This window comes from Ictalurus punctatus, chromosome 12 (genome assembly GCF_001660625.3).
Source record: "Ictalurus punctatus breed USDA103 chromosome 12, Coco_2.0, whole genome shotgun sequence".
NCBI classification, from domain to species: domain Eukaryota; kingdom Metazoa; phylum Chordata; class Actinopteri; order Siluriformes; family Ictaluridae; genus Ictalurus; species Ictalurus punctatus.
The window spans coordinates 13,484,198-13,502,832 of NC_030427.2; the positions used below are offsets into that span (position 1 = coordinate 13,484,198).

At 37.9% G+C, this 18,635-nt stretch overlaps 2 protein-coding genes and 2 long non-coding RNA genes across 5 annotated transcripts in view; 2 read left to right on the top strand and 2 right to left on the bottom strand.

Annotated features, from left to right (window-relative positions):
* htr2ab (5-hydroxytryptamine (serotonin) receptor 2A, genome duplicate b) lies at window positions 1-10,396 on the top strand. The gene is made up of 2 exons (XM_017480725.3): window positions 1-5,968; window positions 6,875-10,396. The coding sequence occupies exons 1-2, from the start codon at window positions 5,845-5,847 to the stop codon at window positions 7,678-7,680; spliced, it is 930 nt and encodes a 309-aa protein (XP_017336214.2). The 5' UTR covers window positions 1-5,844; the 3' UTR covers window positions 7,681-10,396.
* On the bottom strand, window positions 5,852-6,996 carry LOC128634102 (uncharacterized). The gene is made up of 3 exons (XR_008397301.1): window positions 6,860-6,996; window positions 6,092-6,247; window positions 5,852-5,983 (listed from the first exon to the last, which is right to left on the bottom strand). It is a non-coding gene; the product is annotated as an uncharacterized LOC128634102 (long non-coding RNA).
* LOC128634101 (uncharacterized) lies at window positions 7,542-13,418 on the bottom strand. Of its 2 annotated transcripts, none has more exons than XR_008397299.1 (3): window positions 12,941-13,418; window positions 10,753-10,869; window positions 7,542-7,676 (listed from the first exon to the last, which is right to left on the bottom strand). It is a non-coding gene; the product is annotated as an uncharacterized LOC128634101 (long non-coding RNA). The 2 variants fall into 2 exon arrangements; XR_008397300.1 differs by having other exon boundaries at window positions 13,159-13,416.
* Window positions 12,012-18,635, top strand: part of atp7b (ATPase copper transporting beta) — a 25,248-nt gene continuing 18,624 nt past the window's right edge. The window contains exons 1-2 of the mRNA XM_017482486.3: window positions 12,012-12,302; window positions 13,430-14,549. Coding sequence (XP_017337975.1) covers window positions 12,126-12,302; window positions 13,430-14,549 — 1,297 coding nt within the window. The 5' untranslated portion in view covers window positions 12,012-12,125. The remainder of the gene's footprint in view (window positions 12,303-13,429; window positions 14,550-18,635) is intronic.

Sequence of the window (18,635 nt, forward strand, 5' to 3'; positions counted from 1 at the left end):
GTTATAATGATAAAAACATCACGTTATAACCAGAAAAACATCAAGTTATAACAATAAAAACATCAAGTTATAATGATAAAAACATCACTTTATAACGATAAAAACATCACGGTACAATCAGAAAAAAAGTTATAACGAGAAAGACATCGTTATAATGATAAAAACATCACGTTATAACCAGAAAAACATCACGTTATAACGAGAAAAAAACATTATAACGAGAAAAACATTGTTATAACAATAAAAACATCACGTTATAACCAGAAAAACATCACGTTATAATCAGAAAAACATTGTTATGACAATAAAAACCTCAAGTTATAGCGATAAAAACATCACGTTATAACCAGAAAAACATCACGTTATAACCAGAAAAAAGTTATAACAATAAAAACATCAAGTTATAACGATAAAAACATCATGTGATAACCAGAAAAAAATGCCACAACCAGAAAAAATGTTATAACGACAAAAACATCATGTTATAATGACAAAAACATAACGTCATAATGAGAAAAACATCACTTTAAAACAAGACAAGAATCACGTTATAACAACAAAAGCATCACATCAAATGAGAAAAACATCACATTATAACGTCAAAAACATCAAATTATAATGTCCGAAACATTATGTTATAACAAGAAAAAAAAACATGTTATACGAGAAAAACATCATGTTATAACCAGAAAATGACACACTTCCTGAACTCTCTCTGACTCATACTTTTCTTTTTTTTTTAAAGGACAGAAAAGTAAAAAGAATTATTTTTTGAAAAAAATTAAGAGGAAATGAATAGTCTTTTTTTTTGCGAGCAGTCACACAAACAACTGACATGCAGTCTTTCGCTGAAGATAATAAGGCTGATGACATGGTCCATAGGTGCCGTTTTATAGTCACGCGACATGTGAAATTGCCACATCACCTGACCATGGCAGGCCTACAAATAGGCGTGATTTCACACACTTCAGATGCCGGTCACGCATGAGGGCACTTCCCACAGTGTGAAGCTCACGCAACGTTGAGTTCCCTTTGAAAGGGAACATCCCGTTATAACTACAAAAACATCATGCTATAATGAGAAAATATCAGGTTATTCCTTAATTTCTGTCATTTTCTGTCTAATCTTTGCCATTTGTAGTTTTCTTGTAATATCATGATGATTTTCTCTTCATAAGACTCTGTTTTTCTCATAATAACAAGTTGTTTTTCTTGTTACAATGTGATGTTTATTTCTCAGTATACTGAGATGTTATAGATGATGTTAAAGACAGGATGGTGAGAGGTGTATATAAGCTGCTATAATGTAAATGATAGTGCAAGTTGCTATTTTTTGTCTATTGCAACAATGAAAAGTTGCCATTCAAATATTTTAATTGAAAAACATGCTGTTTTTCTTCTTTGCAACCCAATTTGCAGTCTGATTAATTGGGAGGTAAACCTAATTTATTGGAAGTGCTTGATATCACTGGGGGTTTTTTTGGTTGAAAAATTGGAAACTCCACTGTGACCAAAAATTATTTTCCCACAGGATTACTTATAAAACTAGCAAGAATATATCTGTACAGTACCTTTTTTTCTGACAGTACCCTTATCTGTGCTACATTTACTGTGGCTCGGCCTGTATTTCCCACATGATTTCCCCACATGGCTCACTTGTTAAAGAATTCGAATAGCTCCGGTGTACAGCATCAGCACTGATAATGATATTTTGAGCATTGATAGCTATGACCTGGCTTTTCTTCTCTCCAGCCACCATTCCATCCTGTAGCAGCTGCAAGTCAGAGTCGGTGAGAGACAGATTTATTATCACACTTCCTTACTCAGGCTTCAATTTCATGCCTGTCCTGAGCTCTAATTCACACACTGTGTTGAAGGTCATGTATTTCTTCTTTAAATAGTGGGTGCCAAAATAGTGCCCAGGAAAATGTTAGCAAGTCTAAAAACACAGTGTCAATCAAATAACAGAGAAAAGCACAAATCTGACATGTATACCATTCACCACCAGCAGTTCCAGTAGCATAAATTTGGGCTGTATTTCAGAGTTGAGAAGATGGCAGATGGGGGAACATCCTATCATAAACAAAGAATCAAACACTGCTGACGAGTTTGTAAATTGGATTCTGTTTCTGACTGGCATTTTATGAGAAATGAAAAGATACCGCTAAGTCTTTTGATGTGGACAGAACTAAATAATAACTTTTTGATAGCTTAGCAGGTGCTCTTAGAGGTCATACAGGTGATTAGCAATTATGTTACTCTATGTCCAAAGAGCTTTTAAAAATCAGGGAAAATGGTGGAAATGCTTGGGAGCACATCTACATTTACACAGCCGGGGGGGGGGGACGGACGAATTATTTTTTAAATTTGTTGTTTAAATCTCATTAAATTGCTCTGGAAATACCATAAAATCATTCCCATGGAGAAAGCAAAGGCTTAAAACAAATCTTTAAGTTTAAAATGGATCTTTTTAAATATTTTTTATTTTTACCTCAGGAATATGTTTAATATTTTCCTAAATGTGCACAATGTTTATCTCAGGTACATGTATAACTGTTACTTCATGAACACATTATTTTAACCTCAGGAACATATATAACTTTTACCACTGGAACATGTTTAACTTGTATCTCAGGAACATGTTTATCATTTTCTTCAGGAACTTCAGGAAATGTGTAACATTTTCTTCAGTAAAATGACCTGAGATAAAAGTTGTACACATTATACACATCAGGAACATGTGTAATGGTTACTTCAAGAAGATATTATTTTTATCTCAGGAAAATATGTAACTTTTACCACTGGAGCATGTTTAACTTTTACCTCAGGACCATGTTTAAGTTTTAACTCAGGAACTTGTTTAACTTTTACTTCAGGAAATTGTTTAACTTTTACCTCAGGACCTTATTTAACTTTTACCTCAGGAATATGTGCAGCTTCATGAACCAGATGTCTAGATAGTCTATTATCGCCTGAATTAATATGAAATAGTATGCATAAGGATTGGCACCCTGTCCAAGGTGTACCCTGCCTTGTGCCCGATGCTCCCTGGGATTCCCTGTGACCCTGAAAAGGATAAGTGGTATAGAGAATGGATGGATTGATGGAGTATGCATAAGGAATAAAGACAACAGGATATTATGTTATATGAAACATATTCAACAACAGGGTGGTGTGATGAAGCAGAGTTACTTTTACCACCCTGAAATTGATTATTTTCTTATAACACCATTTTACTAAGTGTTTTATTTGTCTTATAACACAGAAATTTGCCAATGATTACAATTTTTCATTTTTAACTGACGGTCATGCTTTTTATCCACTTATAGTTTGATTTAATGCTGTGGAACATTGCTTAAGCAAGTTTGTTTCTGTTATAACTTACATTATAGTAGCTATAAACCATATATTTCTCTCACCAGCCTTTTTTTTCACTCTCTTAAAGGTAATAAGAGAAAAAAAAACACAGGTCACATTGGAGACTTCTCACCAAAATATTTCACGATTATACATTTTAAAATCTGTTTATGTGGAGCATCCGAAATACAAGATACAAGTCCCTTTGTAAGTTTTTACTATAGAAATGATAATGTATTGGAAAATGGCTTTAATATAGACCTGTGATTTTAACTATTGTCAAAGCTGCTGTTGTAGAAAATTAATCAATGCCTTCTGACCAATCAGAATCAAGAATTCAACAGCACTTATAGATGATCCCAAGGTTATAAATGAGTGTTTAATTAACACTAAACATCTTTCAGTGCTTATCGCTGGTCTTAACTTTTGGATGTCTTTGACATTTAGTCTCTTTTCAATATTGTTTTCTGTAGTTTTATAGAATATGTTTATATATGTTTTTTTTAACCGTAGGAATGGCATTCCGTTGCAGCCTTGTTGCTGTCAAACTAATTCCGTCCTCTTCTGATGAGAGTTGGATGCATTTTGGGAATCCTTCCACAATGTAATATCTCTCCAGAGTGTGACTGAAGAGCTGTAATGAGCTCCAAGGCTAAGCTCTAAATTTGCCCCTCACTCTAGCACATTCACACCCAAAATCCCTCAGCACATAATCTCCAGAGTTCTTTCATCTTTCCCAAATGATTTCCTTTTTCCTTTCTGTTCAGCACAATTGTTCACTAATAGTCATTAAGCTTTTCAACTGTAAGCAGAATGAACCTCGTCTCAGACGGATTCGCATCTAGAGTTAGCTCAGGGGATGACAATTAGCTCCAAAGAGCACAAATCTGTTTGATATGATGTGCTGTCACAAAATGAAAAGCAAGCATCATTTTAGGTTATAAGCGCCTGCTTCCAGAATGTGTTTTGGTAATTTATAGACCATGATTTGCTCTCTATGTTACATGAACTGCTAATAACCTGATACATCTCACGCTTTTCTGAAATGAAACTGTTATTCAGACTCATTTTCTTATGTTTTAAAAAGTGTTTTTGAAGTGTTTTGGAAGCCCTCATGGCAATTACATAAGAAGGTTGTTTTTTTCACATGTAAGGCAGATAAACATGTTAGTTTAATTCTAATACAGAATTTCTAATGATGTGTCATTCATCAGTGAGCTGGTTCCTTGAATTGACTCTTTTAGGTGAGCACTTTTTACTTTTTCTTTGTTGTGTAGATGTCAGCAATGCCGATGCTCTTACCAATTAATTTAATCAAATTACTTCCATGGAAACCTCTTTTCAGCATCTGAGTTTTTTGTTAGTGTGAATGCTGAGCCATGTGTTTGCCTCTCAGCTGTGTTTATGAGGGCTGCTTGTTAAAGATGCAATCAGTTATCAGAATAAATAGAAATAAATCTCCTTAATGAAGCCCAGACAGCAGGAACAATGCAAGAGTGCTTACACGGTTGAAGTGCATTGCTGATTTTTAAATATTTAAATAGTTTTTTAAAAGTTTTTTTTAAAAATAAACCTGGAGCATATCCCAGGAGTCATGGGGCACAAAGCAGGGGACACCCTAGACAGGGCACGATCACACACTACAGACACTTTTGGACTGGGGAGGAGACTCGAGCAAACTCTACACACAGGGCCACGGCCAGAATCAATCCCCAATGCTGGAGGTATGAGGCAAACACGCTAACAACTAAGCCACCATGCCCAATTGAATTTCTAGTTCATATTTATTTCTAAAGACAGATTTTCTGTTGAATCCACTCAAAATATTCTATTTAATCAAAATATTTGAAGTAGAGCTTTGCCACCTCACAGCTCCAGGTGCAATCCTTAACTTGGATAATTTTCTATGGAAATATGTATGCTCCCTCCATGTCCACTTGTGTGTCCTCCAGGTTCTCCGGATTCCTCCTACATTCCAAAAACCTGCCATTAGGTGGATTGGCTATGCTAGGTGTGAATGAGTGTGTGATTGTGTGGGCATGGTGTCCTGCGATGGACTGACATCCCATCCACAGTGTACTCCCACCTTGCACCCAGTGTTCCCAGTGGACTCTGAACCATTTTTTTCCTAAGAGGAACATCTTCCACCAGCTGATTTGAAAGTGATCTTTGGAATTAATAGTAATGTTCTGTTAGACGTGTATTTAGATATTAGGCACTCCTAAATTAGCTGATGGAAAGCACCTCTTGCTACAGCTGTATATGATGACTTGACTCAGAATTACACCACCCTCTGCTGGACAAAAAGTTTTGAGTCGCTTTATAATACTAAACCTATTAGCGAATCTGTCCTCATTACCTCTTCCTTTGCTCTATAGGCCTGTTGTCTTGCAGTGTTTCTTGTTTGCAGATTATACCTGGCCCTTCCCATCTGCTCTATGTCCTATCTGGATCTACCTGGACGTGCTGTTCTCCACAGCCTCCATCATGCACCTGTGTGCCATCTCTCTGGACCGTTACGTCGCCATCCGCAATCCCATCCAGCACAGCCGCACCAACTCCCGAGCCCGAGCCCGGGTTAAGATCACAGCTGTGTGGACCATCTCTGTGGGTAAGAGCTTATATCCTGTAGTAAATGAATAAAGAAGAAGATAAGATCTTGTAACACAAATACAGATGCCTTGCCATACTTCAATTCGAAATTCAACTGATCTGTAGGACAACAATCATGTACCTCATAAATGGATTCATTAAAGAAGCTCCAGGCGCTTTGAATAACTAAAGCTAACCTCCAGGCCCAGTGTCCAAGATCTTCTAGGCCTCCATCACCAATGTTATGACGATGGCTTTGGGGCTACTCCCACTCATAGCGGGCCTGCTTAACGAGTTGCTTTGGATAAAAGCATCAGGCAAATTAATTAATACAAATCTCCTGTGATGCTTTCTGGCATGTTTGAGTCATTTCCAGCAAATTAGTGGAAATCAGATTTTCCTGAAGAATTGCGAGACTGATTTTCAACAGTTTTCGCTCTCATTTGCATCAACGTCAGATCAGACACAGAATCTTTATTCAATGGACTGTAGATGTTAGTGATAATATTTTAAGGAGTCAGCAGGGTTGCCAGGTTTGTGGTGCTTTGATTGAATTGAGGTGCTTTGGATACTTTTGTCCTCAGGTTGAGGGGTGATGGTTTTGTATATATTATATTAATAATATAAATGATCTGCATGTTAACTTTTGGTGGATTTTAAAATGCAAACAGTAAACATTTGGTAATGTTCATAGTCATGATTTTGTCTTTTCAGCAAGCAAGAAAGCTTGTGGTGTGTAAGAATAATGACTTATTTACAGAAAAGTTCCAAGTGGAACACCTTTAGGAAGCTGGGAACCTTTAACTATCCAAAAAATAAAAATCAAAATTAGAGAACTCTATTTAAATAGTGTGTTACTATGATAACTTCATGACAAGCTTGTACATGAAACAATACTTATTGTATTCACCTCTGTTTTTCTTAGGAATCTCCATGCCTGTCCCAGTTCTTGGCCTCCACGATCGCTCCAAAGTCTTCAAAGATGGCAGCTGTCAGCTGACAGATGACAGTTTTGTCCTGATCGGCTCTTTCGTAGCGTTTTTCATCCCACTCCTTGTCATGGTGGTGACGTATTTCCTGACGATCAGTGCTCTGCAAAGCCAGGCCACACTATGTCTGGACCAGCTCATAGCACGTCCCAAGTGGCTGTCCATGCTGGATCTTCTCCCTCGAGGCTCTCTTTCCTCTGAGCGCTTATTCTCTCGGACCTCGCTTTGCCCTGACACTATTGTCCCGTCCACCAGGCCGTTCATCCGCCGCACTGCACAGTCCATCAACAATGAGCAGAAGGCTTCCAAAGTCCTTGGTGTGGTCTTTTTCCTGTTTGTAGTCATGTGGTGTCCGTTCTTCATTACAAACGTCATGGCGGTGACGTGTGCCTCTTCAGCGTGCAACCCGTCGCTCATGACCAGCCTGCTTAACGTATTTGTATGGGTGGGGTACCTGTCTTCTGCAGTTAACCCACTCATCTACACACTCTTCAATAAGACGTACCGCGCAGCATTCGCCCGCTACATGTGCTGCCGATATCATGAGCCAAGCAGGCCGCTCCAGGTCATCCTGGTCAACACAATCCCTCCTTTGGCTTTCCACTCCTCCAAATTTCCACTTCAGGGAGACGATTCTTTAAGACATTCAAAAGAGGACAGCGAATTTGGGACATCTTCCTACATGAACCAGGTAGAATCTCTGAACAAGCATGGAGGAGATGAGATGGTGAGTCATGTCTGAAATCAAAATGGTTGCATTTATGTTATGGACATAAGGATTGCTCAGGCTCCAGGATTCAGGAAATAGTGCTACAGATTCTCAAGGACTAATACAGCGAATATGCCATCTATATATAACACTTTTTAGTAAATGCAATTTTACAGTGGTGTTGTTGTTGTTTAAAGATGGTCCCAGAGGTGGGCTGCTCACTGCAGCAATTCTTTGGGACTTGCCTTTTAATGAAAAAGTGTCTGGCTGGGAAACACATTCTGAAAATATGAGACTTTGCTGCCTCATTATTTATTTATACATGTGCACTGAAATTGTCTTTTGTTCTTTTGTGCATTGCCAATTTGATAGCTAGCTTTCTGACTTATTCATCCAACTGACCCTCTTTTGCATAATCTGATTTCTCAAGGGTTCATATTGATTTTTTTTTTCAGGATGAACTGAAAGCTGATTAGAATAGCATTTGAGTTAAATGCGCTTTTACAGTCATGGGTTCACAATCCTGGGGGAAATTTAATATTGAGGGATTTAAAGGATTTTATGGATTGTATTTTCAGTATCCTGGGAAACAATATTTAATGGATTATGAACTCTGTGTGACAATAAATACCTGTGCATAAATTTGAAATGTATGTGGGTATGTAAATAGAATAAACTGGATGGGAGCACTTAATGTGTCTGGGCAAATAATAAGGAATAAAACACTTGGGGGTGTGCTGTTAAGGAAAACAATCAGCGACAGGGTGGTGTGAAGAAGCAAAGTTACTGTTACACCACAAAGTTGATTAATTTCCAATAATAGCACTTTCTGGAATGTTTTTTTTTTTTGAGTTGTTACTGTAATGTAGAAATGATCATATTCACTGGGTGGAAGGGGCATACTCTCTGTCCTGTCAATCACAGTGACACTAGCTAACACATGGCTGTACCAACAAAAAAAGGTTTAAAATGAATCCAAATGCAAGAAACCCATTCTAAATTACACCTAGTTGCCAGTTTATTAGTCACTACCTATTAAACTGGAAACTCTGCTTTCATGGGAAAAAATATAGACTGAGTTGCCCCAATAAACCCGGTAGGGATATTATGAAAACTCTGGTTGGAGTATTATAGTTGGAATCTAGAGCAATTCGGTTTAGATAAAGTCTATAAAAGGTCCAGCAGGATTCTTTCCTAATCAGACCTTGTGCTGCTGATAATTAAACCATCAGATATGTATGGCTCTACATCGTTCACACAGCGGGTAAGCTGGCTTTGCTTTATATACATACTCATCTGCCACTTTTTTCAGTCATGTGACTATCCAGTCAACCAGTCATAGAGGTCAAGAGCTTCAGTTTGTGTTCACATCAGATGTCAGAATGGGGGGAAATGTGATCTCAATGACTTTGACCGTGACATGGTTGTTGCTGCCAGGTGGGCTGGTTTGAGTATTTCAGAAAATCTTCTTGGATTTTTGCACACAACACAGAATGGTATGAAAAACAAACAAACAAAAAACATCCAGTGAGCGGAAGTTCTGCAGGGTGAAATGCCTTGTTGATGAAAGAGGTCAGAGGAGAATGGCCAGACTGGTTCAAGCTGACAGGAAGTGCTATGGTAACTCAAATAACCACTCTTTATAACCGTTGTGAGCGGAAATCTCAGAATGCGCACCACATTGAGGCTGCAACACTTTGAGTTTTGAATTATAAATATGTTTTGTTATGAAATATAGTAGTATTTAGTGAAGTTGTAACATTTAGTACACTTGTACAGAACAGTACATTGGTTTATGCTTGAGCACATTGATCATTGTCATCACAGGTCGACTTTTGACTGAAAGGAGGAACTTGTTTGCCCTAAAATATTTATAAGCCTTAATGCATAATCCAAAACATTATATAGCAAAATAACAAAAACAATGTGTAAATGAATACTTGGTTAGAAAAGTGACATTAAGAGCTCAGATAACTGTTATACCTATTCAGAGTTGATTAATCATTGCTTTGCTCTCTGCGTAGCTCGTCGCAAGAGGAGGGAGTTGTACTGTACAGCTTAAACGACTGGGTTTAGTCATTCTAATTAATTCAGACTATGAATCTCTGTTTTTAATGGCTATGCTTTCCCAATTTTGCTGCCATGGTTGCAGTAAAATTCAATAATGAAAAAAGCCCATTTGAGAATAATGCACACAAGCAATGCCAGTTTTTATTTGGATGTTTTTTCCTTTATTAAAACATGCTAATGCAGTCCATTAGGCTTACGAGATCCATGCACATTACAATAATAGACTGCAAGAACCAATTTTTAAATAAGCACTAAATAGATCATGTTAGATCATTATGAAGGAGGCTGGATTGTTTATTTCTTTTCATTGGGTAAAGCAGCTTATGAAACAGTGAGCTGGTTTTCAGTCATTTACCAATCATTTACATACATATGTGTGTTGGTGCGCCCCCCCTGGTGACATGCTATAATAGCTAATGATAAGAATCAAATAAAATGAGTGTAATTTCTTTATTGCAGTAATTTTAACCGGTTCTCTTTGTAGTGTGTGTATGATATGAAGGGTGGTGTATTTTGTGTTTTGGTGCTTTGACGTTTACACATTTTTATTATACATATATTGAACACATTTAACGGTGTCCACGATTCAGTAAGATTTAGTTTTGCTGATAAACAATGTGATTCAGTATTGAGCAAATAAAATAACAAAAATAAAAAAAGGATTACGGCTCAGAAATGGGAGGCCACGCCCCCTCCACAGGGACTGACAGATACTGATGCCATGCCTCCTTAACTGACCTGTCAGGCAGAGAGGAACCCTACCCCCCCCCCCCCCCACTCGGACTAACAGGTACTGATGCCACGCCTCCTTTACTGACCTGTCAGGCAGAGAGGACACACACCCCCTCCACTGGGACTAACAGGTACTGATGCCACACCTGCTTTACTGACCTGTCAGGCAGAGAGGACACACACCCCCTCCACTCGAACTAACAGGCACTGATGTCACGCCTCCTTTACTGACCTGACAGGCAGAGAGGCCAGACCTCCTCTACTGGGAACAAAAATTACTGATACCACACCTCCTTTACTGACCTGACAAGCAGAAAGACCACACCCTCTCCACTGGCACTGACAGGTACTGATGCCACGCCTCCTTTACTGACCTGAGAGGCAGCGAGGCCACTCCTCCTCTACTGGGACTGAAAGGTACTGATGACAGAAGAAATACAGAAATAAAACAATTCTAAAGTTAAAAATATTTAATTAAATTAAATTACTTAATTAAACATTTATAAACAGAGGTGAATGATTTAATGCCTGTATTTGTGTTGCACTCTAATGTTTTTTTTTTTTTTTTTCTGTTATTGCCCTAGAAATAAAACATTTAGGCCTGTACTCGTTGTTTAACTGCAAAGTTTAGAGGAAAGTGCAATTACTGGTCAGACCAACGGGAGGCAAATAAGCATGTTAAGAGTTATTGTAGCGCTGTAAGATCTCAAAAGCAATAATTCACTGTATTTGTTGTTCTGTGAATAGAAATAATTAAATAGCACATTATTTGCCTAGTTTCGTTTTCACCATGGGCTATCAGAGGCAGAAACTGACTGAACACAAAGCAGGCTATAATATTCACAGTGTGACTGACGTCACGTGATTACATCTCTAATGTTGTGCACTCGGTAACAGCGGTCCAGGTAAATCATCTACAGGGAATGTGGCGCTACAGTGACAGCTGTGCCGTGCGCAAAGACGAGCAGTGTTCAAGAGCTGCTCTTAAACGGTGTGCAACCGAGTCGGGTGGGGTGGTAGGGTTATTCTGTATTCACAAACTGTATATTCACACTATAGATAGAGTATAACTACAAAACAGTAGTGTTTCCTTATCAGACATGCTTGCAAGTACAACCCTTTTGGGAAGCTAAGGTGTTGATCACTTACTACACTAACAATAACTAATTAGTATTAAACATAAATATGCCATTTTGTATACATTGTTTAAGACATATTTTACTAGGCTATATTTACTATACTATACTAAACTATGACATGTTAATAATGTAATATATAAATATATAAACATATTTTCATGTGTAATGCTGGCTTATGTTTGTAATTTACAAAAAATATTGTAAAGTGACCTTGGGTTTGAGAAATAACTATTATTATTATTATTATTATTATTATTATTATTATTAACAACAACAACAACAACAACAAGTTGCATTTTGTATTTCAGGTTTTCTTTTTTCCAACAACACGTGAATGTAGCACACGCTCAGGTAAAAGTGGTTTGACGTCACACCGAGTGCAAAAAAAAAATCTTACGCGGTTTAAATGCGCTGCCCGCGGATCTACCGTTAACTCCGTGCAAGGTGCGGTGTGTGTGTGTGTGAGAGAGAGAGAGAGAAAGAGAGAGAGAGAGAGAGAGAGAGAGAGAGAGAGAGCTGAGACAGGAAGAAGTCAACATGAATAAGTTTGGTTCGTTTAATAACATCGCGAAGCGCGTGAAGCTGGCGCGTACCGGCGCGGCTCTCGGTGAGCAGGTGTGCATGGTGGAGTGCGCGCCCCCGTGTCCGTGCCCCACGTCCCCGACATGCGTCTGTCTATCCTCAAGAGAAACAGACGGACTGGAAGAACTGAAGGTCGGTGACTTAATGAGCACAACAAATCAACACGCACAAACGTGCACGCAATCAGTTATTCTGAATTATTATTAGGTTTCATTGCAGCTCATTCTAGTTTTGAAAGTTTCAAGTTATTTTAAAGTTGAAAGTTATATTAAAGTTTAATGAGAAGGATATTTTTTACTCAGAATATATTACGCTAAAAATACGCTTGTAAATCCATCTCCAAAATCTTAGTCATTTAATACAGCTACATACGTCTAGCCAAAATGCTCTTTATCTCTGTGGTATGTGTGGAGGAGTGTGAGGCCAAGACCCCCCAAAATATAATATAGGCTAATATAATTCAATATAAAATAATATTCAGACAGAATGAAAGCAGTGAAAGAAAACTAAAGTGGTTGAAAATTACCGATGAAAGAAAACTATTATGGAACGTGTAAAATTATTTTAGGAAATAATTGAGCATATTTCATATGTACAGTATGTATGCATTGGACAGTTTGGCTTTTGTAGACTTTACGGACTGAGAAATATCATGCTCACTGGTTTAGAGGAGTGTGTGTATGCTTTGTATGTGTGCAGAGGTTATAAAAGTGATATAAAAAGTTATTTTAAAAAGTGCTTCGGTTACACTGCTGTTAATTTTCACCTACCAAAATTGTTGAATGGTTTTCAGGGGAAAGGTTCTGTGTAGGGAGAAATAATTATAAATCAAGTGCCTTGTTAGCCTTGAAAACAACAGGCTTAAAGTTCCAAATAAAAGCTCAGGAGTAAGGACTAATAAAGTGAGCGTAATACAATAGCATCTCTGAATGTATAGGCTATAAACTCTCGATAAGCTGAGGTGATACGATACATCAGTCAGACTTACCTTCCTGCTGTATAAGCTGCTCTTTGATGTACTTTGTGGTGGGGGGACTTTAGTCCTACAATACCCTGTAGTGTGTGTGTGTGTGTGTGTGTGTGTGTGTGTGTGTGTGTGATTAATCTGCAGTGGGATTTCCAGCTCCAGAGTTCACTTTCGGGTTCATTCGGGTTCATTTGTCTCCCAATGTGCAGGTCTTGCCACAAGAGAGGCATCTATACGGTTTTTAGGATTATAAAATGCACAAATTGGTTTTAATCAAACTCCTTGTCTTTAGGAAAATGGAGGTCCGTGTGAGACAGGAGTCTCCAACAATCATGCCTTCGATAATCTTGCCTATATGGCAGGAAGTCTGAGTGAACTTCGACCCAATGTCGGCCACATTTCTCGACTAACTCTAACTCTAACTAGCGGCCCTTCCTGCCCAGACAGCACTCACGCCCTCCAGAAATGTCTCTCTGCGCTCAGCGGTGTAGCCGATGTGTTTATTCCCCAGTCTGGTGGCCGAGCATGGGTAGTCTACCATCCATCTACAGTCACAGCCAAAGAGATCCTACAGGAGATTCAGAGAATGGGATATGGATTGAGAGATGTGACAAATGCTCCTCAACCTGGAGAGTCAGCTCAGGAAGGGAGCTTGGTAAGGTTCAGAGTGGAAGGGATGACCTGCCTCTCATGCGTACGCTCCATCGAGGACCGGATTGGAGCACTACAAGGGGTTAACGGTTTGAACGTATCTTTAAGTGACAAGGAAGCCGTTATATGGTATAACCCCAAGCAAGTGAATCCAGAAAATCTAAGGGAACACATACAAGACGTAGGCTTTGATGCCTGTCTCAATCAGACAGACTCAAGTTATATTTTTCCGAAGAAGGCACAATCCGAATGGGTGGAGGCAAGCTTTGGTGTGGAAGGGATGCATTGTGGGTCGTGTGTGAAAAATATTACAGAGAGCTTATCTGGAATGCTAGGTGTCCAGGGTGTGTTAGTGTCTCTGGAAAGCAGAAGTGTGGATTTGAAATATGATCCTTCTCTAGTTACCTTGGTCACAATAAAAGCAGTAATAGAGGAACTTCCTTTTGGGAATTTTAGAATAACTCCAGAATTCCAGGAACAAATTTCCAGGACTAATGGGTTTGTGCACTCTCAAATATCTGGGTTTCATTCCATGGACGGCGCTTCACTCCTGAAAGTGATGATTATAATAAAAGGCATGACATGTAACTCTTGTGTGGAGTCCATAGAGGAAGTAATATCCCAGAAAACTGGTGTGCATGCTATCACAGTTTATCTAAAGGAACAGAAGGGAATAATTACATTTGACCCCAGAGTGACCCGTCCTGCAGAACTCAGGGACGCCATTGAGGACATGGGATTTGAGGCGTCCGTTGAACAAGGTAAACTGTGCACACATATCCATCAACAGTCATGGTGTAGTATACTGGAGAATCTGCATTCATAACTGTATTTTTTAAATTAATTAATTATCTTCAGTAAGTGCTTCGAACTTCTGACAGGATTTTTAAGCCATATTTACAAATGTACACAATACTCATTGCTAATACTAGCCAGCTAGTTAAGATGAGCTAACCTGACTCATGCTAACATTACCTAACCTGATTAACACAACTTTTATATGATGTTAATCATTTTCACTTCTAAAACTAGACAGCAAGCTAACATTAAGTAGTGCAACAATTTCTGACAGGAATTTTATGGGTATAACGTGTTACAGAGTAACGTATTACTATATTCTAATGACTTTTTCTGATAACACAGTCATGTAACGCATTACATTTTAAATTGATATAATTTGATTACAGTTATTGACGTCAATAAAATTACATTACCTGCATTACAAATTTATTGTTAAGAAAACAATATTAAGTAAAATGCATTTTTAAAATAAATCTCACTTTATGCATGATTGGGCGTAACCTGGCCTGAGCATTTGGGGCTGTAGCTCTGAAGATTTTTTCTTTAGCTCCGAATAATTCTCCAATTCTCCAATTTCTAGACATCAGTAAAAGAAGACGGCAATGTTGTAATTTTATATCTTCAGTGAACAGAGGCTTGACCAGACAGGGTTTACAGGAAAATATGTGGAAATACTGGTGTCCTATTGGCTGACAGCTCTCAATTCTGGCAAACACTAGCTCACACAGTCAGTGTGAGGAAAAATGGATATACGACAATTTTTTCTTTTAAACCAGTAAAGGGATTGAAACTGAAACACTAGCATCCTCTCATGCTGCGTAGGAAAACAAGGTGTACAAGTCAGATTTTCGATTGTAAACAATCTTCACTACTAGCCAAGAATCTATTGTGAACTTACCTGACAGTATTTGTCAGGATTTTCATATTCATAGTTTTCAAGAAGTCATATTTTCAACTGTACACAATTTTTGCTGCCAGAACTAGCCAGCTAGTTAACATGAGCTAACCTAACAGGATTTCTGACAGGATTTTAAAGTTACATTTAATAATATATACACTGCTAAAATATTCACTACTAAAACTAGACAACTAGCGAGCTAACTAACATGACATGATATTTAATTCATATTTAGAAATGTCCACAATCTTCACTGTTAAAACTAGCCAGCAAGCTAACCTGACAGAATTTCCTAAGACTCACATTTTACAAATATCAATAATCTTCACTACTAAAACTAGCCATCTAGCTAACACGAACTAACTTAATGATTTCTGACAGCAATTTAGGTCATATTCACAATCTTTACTGCTTAAGTTTGGCAGCTCATTAGGATGTGCTAACCTGAGTGAATTTCTGACAGGAATTTTAAGTTATATCAATGAACTTTCCTAATGTTTACTGCTAATCATTGCAGTTTACCTCACCTGACTTATGATGTGATTGATCTGCCTGTGTGGAGCTGTGTAAAAAGTCAAGGCAATGTAAAGGAGTCAAAGCAAACATTTCCCATAGGCAAACTCTGTAAATGTTGGATTTTAAAGTCTACGTCCAGGCACTCTAATCTCTCAGATACTTTTTCCTGATTTATTTCTAGTTATTATGCAGGAAGTAAAACTCACATGATTTCAAAATCAGAAAATATTAAATGGATAAAGTCCATTGAGCTGCAACTACCATAAGGGGGGGGCTAAAATCACTAAAACCAGCCACATCTAATGATCTTATGTGCATTAAATGATCAGGATCTTGAGATGCCGTGTTTCTCTGGTAACCGTCAGAAGGTGGGCATTGAAAAATAATAAGAAACTTTTCAATAGTGAATTTGAATGACTCAGAACCAGACTTAGCAACCTTCAAATTGTATGCAAGTGCCAGGATTGAGAATGAACAGCTAAGCGGATTATAGAGGGCTTATATTACTTTTTTTCTCCCTCTGGCTAATGCTTGCTTTATGTTTCAGCAGCCATTAGTATCAGTACTCAGCATGACTGTAGCACTTTAGTTAAGAGATACAGAAATTACTTTCTACCCAGTTTAACACTTGCAAGTTGTTAATGTTATTTGTTATAAGTTCTAGCTGTGATGTTTGCAGGTAGTATATTATTAGTTATACTAGTATGTAGTTGTTAAGTAGTTATGATGTATACAACAGCACGGATGAATTCTCGATTCTGATTGGTCAGAAGACGTTGATTAATTTTCTTAATTTAAAAAAAAAAAAGCAACTCTGACAAATAGTTCTGGCTGAAAGGTAAATCATAAGTTTATATTAATGCTCTCATTCTAATACGGCATTGTTTCTATATTGAGACTTATATAGCAAATGCTAATAAACACGGGGTTGTTTATTTAACGTTTCCGGAAGGAGTCTCCAGTGTAAGCGCTTTGTCTTACTAAACAGTCAGAGTTAAAGCTGTAAGTGTTATAATACGGGAGAATCTTCAGGACAGGTGGCTTTATGGTTTGCAGTTTCTTGGTAACATTTTCTTGTCTTATTAACTTCAAGAGAAAAAGAGAAGCTGGTACAGTTATAATACAGTGGGGAAATAAGTATTGAATGTGTCAACACTTTTTTCAGTAAATATATTTCCAATGAGGTTATTCACATGAAATTTTCACCAGACATCAGTATTAACTCAAGAAATCTGGATATATAAAGAGTTCACAACATCAAAGTCCATAAATAAAGTTATGTGTAATAAAGTGGAATGACACTGGAAAAAAGTATGTAATATGCTAAGGAAAAGCAGTTCTCCAAGGCAAGGTAAGGCAAGCAACCAGATGAAATCCGTAAGTAATTATACATCCTATCTGTGCAAATTACTATCAGCTTGGTTAGTAAATTGATAGTCTATAGAAAGGCTTTTCGTTACCAAGGTGTCACACAAGAAACATGTCATGATGGGTAAAAGCAAAGAGCTCTCCCAAGACCTTCGCAACCTCATTGCTGCGAAACGTATAGATGGAATCGGATACAGTCATATTTCAAGACTTCTGAATCCTCCAGTAAGCACCATTGGGGTGAAACACTTGGAGACAGCAGGTGCCATAGTCACAGAGAAAACAATAGGCAATGCACTTCACTGCTCACGCTCACCCCGCAAGACTCCATTACTACAGAAAAGGCATGTCAAAGCTCGTTTAAAGTTTGCTACAACTCATTTGGACAAGCCTATGAAATACTGGGAGAGTGTAGTCTGGTCAGACGAGAGCAAAATTAAACTTTTTGGCTCACATACTACACACCATGTTTGGAGAAGAAATGGCACTGCACATCACCCTAAAAACACTACACCAACAGTGAAGTGTGGAGGTGGAAGCATCATGGTGTGGGGCTGTTTTTCATCACATGGTACTGGCAGACTTCATATAATTGACGGAATGATGAATGGAGCCCTTTACCGGGAGATTCTTGAGAAGAATCTGCTGCCATCCACCAGGATGATGAAGATAAGATGTGGGTGGACATTCCAACAGGACAATGATCCAAAGCATACAGCAAAGGAAACTCTCAATTAGTTTCAGAGAAAAAAAATCAAGGTGTTAGAATGGCCCAGTCAATCACCTGACTTGAATCCAAATAAACAAGATTTAAATACAATATGTTTAGAAGGATGGGACAAAATCACACCTGAATACTGCAGCTGATTCAATTCTTCATACAGGAAGTGTCCTGGAGCTGTCATTACAAATAAAGGCTTCTCCACTTATTTAAATACATTTTAATTAAATTTCAATTAGCGTGTTCAATACTTTTTTCCAATGTCATTCCACATTATTACACATAACTTCATTTATGGACTTTAATGTTTGGATTTCAATTTCATGTGACTAGCCTCATTGGAAATATATTTACTGAAAAAAATATTGCCACGCTCAATACTTATTTCCTCCACTGTAAGTGATAACAGGAACTAACATGTTTTGTGGACATTCCACAATATTAATATTTCCTATAACGGCACATCCCCATGTGTTTTATTCCTTCCATCATTCACTGATGATTGCTATCGATGATATATTTCTGTATACCATTCACTGTTTA

Excerpts from the sequence above, each read along its gene's own strand:
- htr2ab (XM_017480725.3), top strand. The coding sequence starts at position 5,845 with ATGCACCTGTGTGCCATCTCTCTGGACCGTTACGTCGCCATCCGCAAT. Across the intron at positions 5,969-6,874 it reads TGTGTGGACCATCTCTGTGG|GAATCTCCATGCCTGTCCCA; the intron begins GTAAGAGCTTAT and ends TGTTTTTCTTAG.